At 36.8% G+C, this 12,525-nt stretch overlaps 1 protein-coding gene across 7 annotated transcripts in view; it reads left to right on the top strand.

The window, feature by feature from the left end:
- Positions 1-12,525, top strand: part of cdh4 (cadherin 4, type 1, R-cadherin (retinal)) — a 253,284-nt gene that overhangs the window by 173,151 nt on the left and 67,608 nt on the right. For all 7 annotated transcript variants that reach the window (XM_058791222.1, XM_058791221.1, XM_058791219.1 and 4 more), the window contains one exon: positions 9,651-9,877. In XM_058791222.1, the coding sequence (XP_058647205.1) occupies positions 9,651-9,877 (227 nt within the window). The remainder of the gene's footprint in view (positions 1-9,650; positions 9,878-12,525) is intronic.

Raw genomic sequence — 12,525 nt, 5'->3', positions numbered from 1 at the left:
TTTTATGATTATCGGTATCGGTCATTTTTAAAACCGATGTGCCGATACAATTATTTAATTTTGAAACGCGCTATTTGGCTCTGATGCAGCCTGTCAGAACTCACCACTCTGTGGCCTCGAGCAGTCTCCGCCCACCGCGCATCTGATTTGTTGGGAGTCACGAGTCAGACCAATCAATGTGGAAGACTAAGGCACTCTCACTGAAAGCGCTTGCTACAGTTTCAGTGATCATCACGCATCAGTTGTCTCTCAAAGGCAGCAGCAGACGTTGCTCAAGTTGCAATGAATCACAATCCACTACACTGAAGTTGCAAAACACCTCAATATTATCTATTTATGGTTTCCGCGATGGGAAAACGCGGACGGAATCGCGGAAGCCAGTCATATAAAGGGAATTTACTGTATAACGCGGAGTCACAGAGTTCGTCAAAGTTTGGATGAATTAATCAAAAGTAGGTCAGTACACTTAAATCGACTCGCGCTATGGACTAGTATCTGTAAATATTAAGCTGCAAAAAGACTTATTTAAATATGAATTCTGTATGTTCTGCTGTCTCTGTATATGTGAATGGCACAGACACGCGGTTTTGATTACACACACACACACACACTGAAGTGCGCGACGCTCGCGGTATCGGCATCGGCCCTGAAAAACACATATCGGTCGACCCCTACTTCAGACTCATCGATGCACCTTTGTTAATTCCTGCTGTGTACTTTTATATTTACTGTTTTAGACTGCTGTCTTGAATTGGGTGCAATCCCTGTGAATTGCTCTAAATGCGGCGCTGCGCTTCTTGTCCAGTGTGCGACTACATTCCTCCCATGTATTAAATGCGCGTCCTTCAAAGCGCACAGTTTTCTAACGTATTTACTTTAACTTCTTAGGTATATGTCAATGGTATGACCTTTCAGATGCTTTCTGAAATTACAAAAACATATACATATGTTTAATTGTTTGATCAAAATTATTGCTAGGGACAGTTTGGTAGTAGCTGGATATTGGTAGGGACAAGTCCCTTGCGTCCCACCCTAATTCTACGCCCCTGGTTTTTGGTCATGTTAAATGATTTTGTACGTGTAAATGAACATGTTAGCAATTGCATTATCATTAAAATATTGAACCTTATTGTGAAGTGTTACCGTATAAAGGCAATATGTTAAATTTTAAAAAATACTGTTTTTATAAACTAACATTCAAAATGTTTTTTTTTTGTTTTTTTTTAAAAAGGAATAATTTTAAAAGGATCATTAACTTGATCATTAAATGTAAGTGCTGTTCTTTTGTTATTTCTATACATCAAAAATTCTGAAGCATCACAGTTTCCAAAAAAGTAAGCAGCTGTTTTTAACTTTTTATAATAAGAAGAAATGTTTCCAAATCTGCATATTAGAATGATTTCTGAAGGATCATATGACACTGAAGACTGGAGTAATGATGCTGAAAATATAGCTTTGCCACCACAGGAATACATTACATTTTAAAATATTCTCAAACATAAAACAGTTCTTTTATATTGTAATAATATGTTGCCGTATTGCTGTTGTATTGTATTACTGATCAAATAGATTACATTTTAACAGTAGTGTATGTGAATATAAATAAAACATACATATTTATAAAAGCATTCTTTATATGTAAAGTAGTATTAGTTTCAGAAGACCTCCAAATGCTACTGCTATATCTTATAGCATTTAAGCACCAATGCTTATAAACACCTTATGTTAGTAGGGCAAATGTTTCTATAGGTGTGCAGAGTTGGTTTGTTTTTTACACAGTGGGAGTATTTTAATGAATGTATGCTACTTACAGTTGATTGAGTTTGTAATAATAATAATAGTAAACTGTAGTGTAGTAATGCCCTGACCCTTGCTGAAGCATTGCACATGTGCTTTCAAAGTTTATGCTTCTTCAAAATAACACTGCACAATTAAAAATCCCCAGAAAGTAGGCTAATTAAACTGCATACTCCAAATATACTGCCACATGGCAGCAGGGAAGCTGAGGATGGCTGTTCTTTACATATTATTTTTCCAGGATAGCTATACTCCAGTATATGCAAGGAGGAAAACAACTAGTAGTTGTATTTCAGGCCATTGGCCTGCAGGACTCAGAAAAGGCAGTTCGGCTCACAGTTGTGAACTCACTTAAATGTTTTCGTCCACTGATTTGTGGACAAAGTGTCAAGACCTGCTGATTAAGTTCTTCTTGGCATTGCGGGACCTCAGTGATCAAGGCTAAAGAGTAAAAGATGGCTCTCGAGAGCTCTTTCAGAGAGAAAAATAAATAATACAGGGCATAGATGTGTTTTTTACAGCATATTTGTATCTCAGGCACCTAGCAGCATCACACAAAAAGTGCTGTGTGCAGAAGAAAAAACAAGTGTTTTGGTTCATTCACACTAATTAGCAGTCCAGACGTGTGGTTTTGTGAGGAGGATTTGAAGCACGTCCGATCTCTCTGCCATAGCTTGTTTTCCCAACACAAACTACCCCTCAAACTCCAGACCTATCAATTCACATCACAACTTGTTAGATTTTGTCATTCCAAAGAGAAAGTTGTGAAAACTATGAATTAAAATATTTACTCAACATGTCCTGAGCATGTGACAGTAATATAAGTGAATGTCGTATTACTCATGCAAAAAAATAACAAATAAAAAAATAAAACACTGTTACAAACCGACTGAGAGTGTTATAATCGACTTCACTTCATCAAGCATAAACGTCATCATACAAAAAAGTGCTAGAAAGTTTGGGTCAGTTGCACATAATATTTTGAGGAAACTACCATTTTTGGGATTCTTTGATGAATACAAGTTCAAAACAACAGCATTTATGAAATGAAAATCTTTTGTAGCATTATAAATGTCTTTACTGTTGCTTTTGATTTATTCAATGCCTCGTTGATAAATAAAAGTTCTATTTTTCCCCCAAAAAAGGGCTGACTTTTGAATAATAACAGATTTTTTTTATATGAAAATCTTTTGTAACATTATAAACATCTTCACTGCCACTTTTGATCAATTTAATGCATCCATGCTGCATAAGTGTTATTTTTTGAAGAAATAAAAATCATACTGACCCTGAACTTTTGAATAATAGTGCTAATTAAAAGCATATTTTCCCAAAAAAAGACTGACTTTTGAATAATAACAGCTTTTATTTGAAATGAAAATCTTTTGTAATATTATAAACATCTTTACTGCCACTTCTGATCAATTTACTGCATCCATGCTGCATAAAAGTATAATTTTTAATAAAATACTCATACTGACCCTAAACTTTTGAATAATAGTGCCAGAATAAAATCTGATTTCTGCCCTACTACCCCTCAAATTCCAGACCTATCACTACATGTTGCAACTTGTTATATTGTGCCATTCCAAAGGGAAAGTCACAAAACAATGTATTAAATTGTTTACTCAACATCCTGAGTGCATGATGTGACAGTCACATCTGCGAATGTCATATTACTCACAAGCAGTACATTTTCACCGTTACAAGACTGTGAAGAGTGGCACAGACTCACACAGACAAAGTGGGAGTGTTATAACCCACTTTGCTTCATCAAGCAGAACCGCCATTGTCAAAAGTGACAGAATGTTTGGGTCAGGGGGGACCCGCATGAGTGTGTGCCTGGGTTGGCGCGTGTGTGCGAGGGTAACAGTTTGGTGCCCTCACTGTCCCCCTGTCTTTGTGTTGTGCGGGTCCGCTGGTCGTACAGAGAGTTCTGTGCCGCCGTACATTATTCCTCCGTCAGTCAAGCGGAACAATGCAGCCCTCCAGTACCAGACCTGAAGACCTTGCCACGTGTATGTGTGTGTATGCACACGCACACATCTGCACTGTGCAGTTGTGAGTGTGTGGATGTCTTTGTGAATGTCATGCCCCTTTTTCCCAGTACTACCTGCAGTGGTGCGGCAGGTGGACCTGATCAGACATGGGGTAATGTGAAGGACTATCTTTTATTCCTGCAAAGACATTAACACAATACCCTTTTTTTTTTTTTGGCAGCCACCATTTCGACAGGAAACATTTAAAAGGGATAGTTCACCTAGAAATAAAAATTCCTTTTTTATGCCCCCATGTCATTCAGTACCCTTACAGGGTGTTTTTTTGTTTGTTTGTTTTTTGTTTTTTTTCCTTGTGGGAAAAGTGTTCTTAGACTGTAAGGCTCCAAGAAGGACAAAAAAACACCAAAAAATAAAAATAAAATAGTGACACTGAAGTCTGTTCAGACGTCTTTTTCAATGTTCTTGTAAGTCTCTTATAATCACCAAGGCTGCATTTATTTGATTTTTTTATTTCTTTACTCTAGTCTTTGGTGTCACATTATCTTTCAAAAATAATTCCAATATGCTGATTTGATGCTCAAGAAACATATAATATTATCAATGCTGAACACTGTTGTGCTGTTTAATATTTTTATGGAAACGATGCTGCCTTTCTTCAGTATTCTCTGATGAATAAAATGTTCAATAGAACAGAATTTATTTGAAATATTAATTTTATTAAATATCTTACTGTCATTTTTGCTCAATTTAATGTGTCCTTGTTGAATAAAGGTATTTATTAAAATAAAAAAGAGAGACACTCAAGAACCAGTGATACTTGATGTTAGCCAACCTGAACTGTGTTGAAGGGCTTAACGCTTGTCAATATCGTCAATAGCCATTAGTGTACATCACAGCCTAGAAAATTCACACTTAAAGGGATAGTTCACCCAAAAATTTTAATTCTGTCATCATTTACTCACCCTCAAGTAGCTCCAAACCTGTATGAATTTCTTTGTTCTGCCGAACACAAAGGAAGATATTTTGAAGAAAGTTTGTAACCAGGCTGTTTTGGGGCTCCATCGACTTCCATAGTAGGAAAAAAAAATACTGTGGAAGTCAATGGTGCCCCAGAACTGCTCTGTTTCCCACATTCTTCAGAATATCTTCCTTTGTGTTCGGCAGAACAAAGACATTCATACAGATTTGGAACTACTTGAGGGTGAGTAAATGATGACAGAATTAAAATTTTTGGGTGAACTATCCCTTTAATAGCTTGGACCATAAACAAAAGCAGTCAAGACACTTCAAAATGAATAACTAGTTCTTTAGTATCAAATTCACAGTTTTGAAAACAAAACAAGTAGGCCGATAGATGCTAAAAATAAATCTGCTTAAACACTAGTCGTAGGCCAAAGAGCATTTTATTAGACTAAAAAATGTGTGTAGTACAAGTTGCGCTAGTAATATTTTTTATTCATTTCCCCCCGGAAGAGAAAGTAAATTTTAAATGAGTGTGTTTGTTAAAAGTGAATTTGCGAGGCAAGGTTTAGGTGTACACTGGCATATAGATTAACCTAATGCTTACAGACATCAAATAAAAACCACAAAACTCCAGCTTTGATGCTCTTGTCCCTCAAAATCCTATCCATATTGCAGGAGTTGTTTTTCCACTTAAAGTTGTTTCACGAGAAGGCTTCATCTTCAGCTCCAGATGACCCCTGCACACCTCTCTGTGTCCACACACCATCCAGTAAGGCAAAGAGCTTGTTGTAAAGCTCCTGAGTTTGTGATGTTGTTCTGTTTGTGAGCGCAGGGCTGAATGACCTTCAGGGGAGCCTGCGGAGAACATCAAATGCTGCAGCTCTCCTGAACTGTCTTAACCTGTACTGTAGGCCTGCGCATGGAGAGGACACACCTCACAGCCACTCAATCCCCACCATCATAGTGCTCCTGAGTATAGTTTGTTCTTCTTATCTCTGTGCATTGCTCATTCTGTCTAGCGTTCTGTCTGTCTATCAATCTATCTGTTTATCTATCTATCTGTCTATCTATCTATCCATCTAGCCACATTCTCATCGGCATACACTCATACACACTCTCACAGACATGATCATCTAGTTTTTCTTACTCTCATTCTTGCTTCTTGGTCAATATCTCTCCCACATATCATCTTACACGTTAGACCTTCACATTCCAAAATTTGAATTGCAGTTTCAATAAAGCTGCCTTGTGCAGAAACGTCAATCGATTATTGATTTTTCTTGTTTTTATTTGCGTGTGCTGCAGTTAAAGCTTCTGACTTTAATGAGAAATTGTAATTGAATATCGTACTGGATTTTTGTGCTTCACATGGCCACATTTCAGCTTGTTTTGAATTGCTATTCCAAGAACCTCCTACTAAAAGGTATTTTTTTATTGGATGTGCAAACTTGCAAATATGAACAGGCTGTCGGTCTGTGTGTTAATAGTGGGTATTTTTCAAAATAGCTGATTCATTCAGGAACAAAATTTGTTTTTATGAGTGAGTCATTGAATCATTCATTATTAAGGCTTGCCATTAAAATGTGATCTGTATCGGCATGCTCTCCAAATGCACATTAAAAAGACTAGTGTAAACATGTTCGTGATCTCTTTGTCGTATTTGCATTCATATATTGTGTCCAACAAACCGTTCCTACTATTATTATGCTCATTCTTCTCTCAAAAAACTTTACAAAATACACCTGAAACGCTCAGTCCCCAGTTGTCTTACATTATGTAAATCCTATTGATGTGGACAAAATTTACAGTAGATGCACTGTGTTTAACTAGTGGTCAGATGCTGGTCATCACATGCCAAGTGCAAACAGGAAGTTCATCAAACAAAACTCCGGGCAGATTGGTGCATAGTCAGTAGTTAGATTGTTGAATAATGCTAGTCGGTTTTTTATGTTTAGCATGCATGAGGAGATCAATAAATGGACTTTTCATCTGAAGCTGAGACTTCTGGGCACATGTCTGTACAACCCTGTTTTTCGTTATGAAAGAGAGCAAGACAGAGAGAGTAAGAGGGAGTTCTGGTTTGGCATATTCTTTGGGCTTGTTGTTTTTGAACAACTCACTTTGAGGCTGACCATTCTTGCCTTCACAATGCCAACATCCAATCCCATAACGAAACAATATCATGCAGGGCAACTCCTGTGAATCCAGTGTTTTTACTTATGCAAACACTCGAGGTTTAGCCTCTTTCCCTTGATCCGCAGGTTTACCTTCTGTATGTCAGTTGTGGAGTGACAAAAGGCCTTCAATGACAATAATTAGCTCATTCCATTAAAGCAAATTAGCCTAATTTACAAAAACATTGACTGCCGTTGTTGCTTCACAGAAACATCCATCTCTCTTTTTTTATCATGAGTGTATTTTTAATGTTTCCTGCTGGCAGATGTTTTTGTTGATGCTTAGTAAGGAAAGAGAAAAAAATTAAATTAACAATTTTCCCATCAACAACAGGCTGCAATTAGTGTATTCAGACCATTCGTGGTGGTTGCCAAATAGCAAAATCACTCTGATTCTTGATTTAAATCTTCTAGACATTTTCAGGAGAACTGACAGAGTGAAATGTTATTATTCTCCCAGTATGATGCACTTTGTTTTTCTGTTTTGAGCTGAGCTTGTTAAAGTAGGCAGCATGCTTTCATGTGTCAGTGGTGCTCATTCTGAAAACTGCATATTGGCCTCTTCCCCTCCCATTTGCAATTATTCACCAGACAAAACTTTGGAGCGTTGAGCAAGCCATGCTGCAATTGGTGAAATGGATTCTACGCTTTATTAGCCTGTTGTTTTGGTGCATCTTCTGGTAGGAAGCCGTGTGGTAAATTGGATAGATGGCTTGATAAAAAGCTTGTCGTGCAAGATATTTCATGGCAGATTTTTTTTTTTTTTTTTTTTACATTTTCGCCCGGTACTCTTAACAAGTGACTTGGTCCCACGGTGATTTATGAAATCAATTTGTCTTGTTATCAGTGGGATTGTGGAAGAGAGATAAAATCAGTAGGAAGTGATTTTAGTTCCATCTTTCTTTCTTTTCAATCCTGAGGGAAGAAGAGATGAGAGAAGCGGCACTCAAATCTATTTGGAACGCTTTGACCCTCTAGTACTGGAAGTCTGCAAAGACTGAACACTGTCAGAACAATATGCAGCTGAAGTGTCACTAATGCATAGATGAGACTGGGGCTAGTAGTCACAAGAGTTATATTTTCTTTTTTAATAAAAAAAAAAAAAGTGTGCTCTAGTGGTTTTGGAAGTCAAAACCATCTTTCTGTTCTTAACCCAAATTTAAATATACTGTTTTTGCTTTACTGTAGAAACTGTAGCTATAGTGTTGGGTCACATATGTTTTAAATGCTGTTTATAACTTTATATGAAATTTGAAACGCAATATTAGCGGGACAAAGCAATTACTTTGCTTGAAAGCATCTGACAAATGAATAAATGTAAATGTAATGGCAGGTTGCATCGTGACAACATACCCCACTATTGTCAATGTGTGTTTGTGTTTTTTATTTTTTTTTCCCCTAAGGGATAAAAGTGCAAATGATCAGTGGACATTTATAGAAAAACGCTTTTTATGTGTCTTTACAGAAATTGATTTTCAAAAATGAATAGTTCATAAAAAAAAAAAAAAATTTGCTTAAAATTTACTCAACCTGAGGCCATCAAAATTTAGAAATTTAGCATCGCATCACTTGCTCACCAATCGATCCTCTGCAGTGAATGGGTGCCGTCAGAATGAGACTTCAAACAGCTGATAAAAACATGACAATAATCCACAAATAACAAACACACATCTTTTCAGTTTTCACAAGACATTAATTTATGGACTGGAGTTGTGTGGATTATTGTGATGTTTTCATCAGCAGTTTTGACTGTCTTTCTGACGGCACCCATTCACTCTAGAGGATCCATTGTGATGCGCAAGTGATGTAATGCTAAATTTCTCCAAATCTGCTCCAATCAAGATACATCTACATCTTGGCTTGCCTGAGGGTGAGAAAATCTCCACAGTTCAGGTGAACTATTCCTTTAACCTGAGAAATATGTACTATTTGTGAAAAGTAGTCCCTGACTCCCATATACTTAGAGTAGAAGCGGTCTACTAAAGTTCTATGACTGAACTTCTGGTAAATGTGAAATAGAGCTCTAATTTTTAAACTGTGATTAATCTAGACATGGCACATGGCTCCCTCTCTCACTTGCTCGCTTGCTTGCTCACTTTAAGTAGAGCTGAAGCTGTGGAACTTTCCCTCAGGTGTAACTGAACGGACCATCTGCTATTGTTGACCAGAACCCTTTCCAAGCAGCCATAGCGGGAGAAAGCATATGACTCACTCATTCTGTTTTCTATCTCCACTTGTTTTAAGAGAAACTGAATTTTTAACACTTCTGCTGTCAGAAGAGTCATTTATTAAGAGAATCCTTTTTTAGTATATGCTATAAACATTATCGACAAATGGTATCTTATGTTCAGTACATTGCTTGTATTATTGGATTTAGCCATAGCCCATCATTTATTACATATATAATTCAATTCATTTATTTGTCTATTGGTCTGTATGTGGCTGAATGAAGTATTGAATCAGTAACGCCTTGTCCACCTTAAATTTAATAACTACAATACTTTCATACTGTATATAACCATCATGTTTTATTTAATAAGCAGTCTAGCATACTAGAGATAGACAATGACAAATGTGTGGGCAAGAGCAATGAAATATGTCGGCCAAAAATAAGATAGTTTTGAACAGTTTTTGCATCTGGCAGCAATGAGAGTTTCATTGTTATTATTTAATGTTTTTCTTACCATCTACCCTCTCTTTCTCTCTTTTCTTGCAGTGAAGTTCGAAACCTGTCAACAAATAGAGGAGGTTTCTTTCGAAAGCAGTGACCCAAAGTTCAGCGTTTTGCCGGATGGCTCTCTTTACGCACAGCAACATGTGACAAATCTAACTGAACCCATCCAGTTCATGGTGACGGCCAGAGACAGCGCTGGCAAGTATATCTGGGAGACCACTGTTAAACTGGCCCTCGCCGGACACCTGCTATCACCTCCTGTTAACCAGGCAAGGACAAATTATGTGTAATTTATGTCAAATATTATTCCAAAAATATCTGTTTATGAACAGATTTGTGTTGAGCTCATTTTTATAAGTACATATGTTATCTTTAAATTTGACATATTTAATTATAGAATTGATAAATATATTTATTTATGTTGTTAATTATTTATAAAAAAAAATGTAGTTTGTAACTATTTTACTGAATTTTTGATCAAATAATGCATGTTGAGCATAAGATACTTCTTTCAAAAACCTTACAAAATCTTAAGACCCCAAACTTTTGAATGGTAGCATGTATACAGTTTTATTTTTCAGTTTTTGTAGTTTTTCTGAGGGTATTGTGAAAAGCCGTGAGTGAGTCTAGCAGCTCAGTAATTGAGTGCATGAAATAATGCACATTGATTGAGTTCATGGTTGTAGGGGGGTCGTGGGGGGGAGATGATGTGCCGCCTCAGTGTAATTATTTGCCCATATAGCACAAGCAAGAACGAGATTCAATAACACAGCAAGATGTTATTACATTTAAGCAATCATCAGAATTTGAAAAGTAGTTATAGCATTTAAATTGATTACATTTCGGTTCTCCCTCTCGTGCATGTATGCACAGGCGGCACTGTCACATGTGGAGCGCTTTTAGATGGTTTGCACAAGCCCTTGGCAACATACCAAAAGTCATGATCTGATTATGAAAGTGAATGCTCAAATGTAATTTTTATACAAAAGATGAAAGGAGTAATATTTCATCCAAGTGCCCCCGCCCCTTCACACACACACACACACACACACAATTCCGCCACAAAGTGTCCTGCTTGGCAAGTATCATTAAACTTTTAATACATGTGGCTGTCATGCTCATGTCCTGTGCTCTGGTGTAGAGCAGATGAGGTGTACGGGCTTTATATAGATGTCTTTCCCACTGGCATCGGACTGTTTCTGCATCCAAAGTGACCTAGAAATGCCAAGCAGAGAAGCAGGAATGCAGGTTCTCTAGGGATCCTGGAGTCTGGTCTGGCGAGCCCTATCCCTGTGTCCCTAACCCCACACATGTCCTCTCCTTCTGCACGACCATTTAGAGAAATGTCTCCTTGCCGGTTACGGCAGGTTACTGAAGGACAAACACACATGTATGCGCACACACACACACGAAGCAAGAAGATACATGGGTGTTCTGGGAAATGTGACTCTTTGCAACTCTCTGACCTAGTTGAGACCATAAATAATTAATGAAAAAATTATCAAAATAAAAATGAAGTAGTTTAGCTCTCAGAGTATTTCAGTATTAAGATGATGTTTCATCTATTTACGTGCTAGAATTTTTTCTTGTCTCGAATTCCTGACAGATGTGATTTTCATGAACTAATTATCCTCAAGTAGCTCAACGAAGTACCAAAAAGCAGGGCGTAGGAACAATTTGACAAAGTAAGGGGACATATTATGAACCTTAACAGTTTGGCTTGTGTCCAGTCTACTGTCTACTACAGTTTATTTTTTTTTTTTATCTGCATCATGGCCAAGCAGAATGAAAATTGTGATTATTTCTATATTATAATTTTTAACCATTAATGTAATTATTCATTTAGTTAATTATTTCCAATAATAATTATTATTATATACTGTATGTATATATTTGTATTATTTCTATACACATTTTATACATCTATATAATAATAATAATAATAATAATAATATTTGTAATAACTTTTATCATTGTTGTTGTTGTTGTTTTACATGATGCCATGATAATGCTATTATTTTAACTTGGTAATACATAATAACCATGGTATTTGAATATGATAATCGTGGCATGTAATAAAAGTACCATGGTTTTACCATCATAGTTCTGTTTTAGTGAGGAGTTCCATGCATCAAATGACTCACGTAAGACAATAGAGATTTATCTGTACATTTATTTAATTTATTTTGGTCTCTTGACTTGAAAGACGGATATATTTAGAGGTAGCACTTAGGAAAATTAGCATAGAAATTAGCACTTAAGATCAGCACCATCTTAAACGAACACACTCACATACAGAAATGGCCACACACACGCACCGCCATTACTTGTTTGCCATAAAAGTAATTAAAAATAAGGCATCTCATTTACAAAGTAAGCAAGTCTTTTGTTACTTTGAAGTAGCAGAGATGCTTTGAAAGGCATTGATATGGAAGCTAGCTGTTATCAAATGTGTATCAACAAAGATATCACTCGGTGCAATTCGTTGTGCCTCTGCTGAGCGTAAATGTCAGTAGGTTACATGTAGTTCATTATAAACTTGCATGGCATTTGCCTGGATGGTGTGGCTTATATTTGTTTGATCCATATGCAGCTTTCATTCTAGTATAGTCTGTTGTATCTCCTTCTGGGCTGACAAGTTCCAGCCAATGTTTTAGAGTTCAGCACAACAGTGCAGTTTCTTTGTCCCCCAACATGTTTTATTGAGCAAAGTTTCTATGCTTTTGGATGGTTGAGGTCTAAAAATACCCAGGACTGTTCTTTGGCTGGCATTTAGCTCAATATGAGCCTCATCTGCCCCTAAGCTGGAGTTTGGAATTCATGTGTGCTGGGAATTATGTTCAGCAGCCATTAGGGCTGGTTTCCTCTCAACTATATGAATTCATATGAACAATGAGTCAGAAACTAAACTGATTTT

Source organism: Onychostoma macrolepis, chromosome 11 (assembly GCF_012432095.1).
Source record: "Onychostoma macrolepis isolate SWU-2019 chromosome 11, ASM1243209v1, whole genome shotgun sequence".
Taxonomy (NCBI): domain Eukaryota; kingdom Metazoa; phylum Chordata; class Actinopteri; order Cypriniformes; family Cyprinidae; genus Onychostoma; species Onychostoma macrolepis.
Note: the sequence above shows the minus strand (reverse complement) of the source record. Positions and strands in the feature narration are given on the sequence as shown.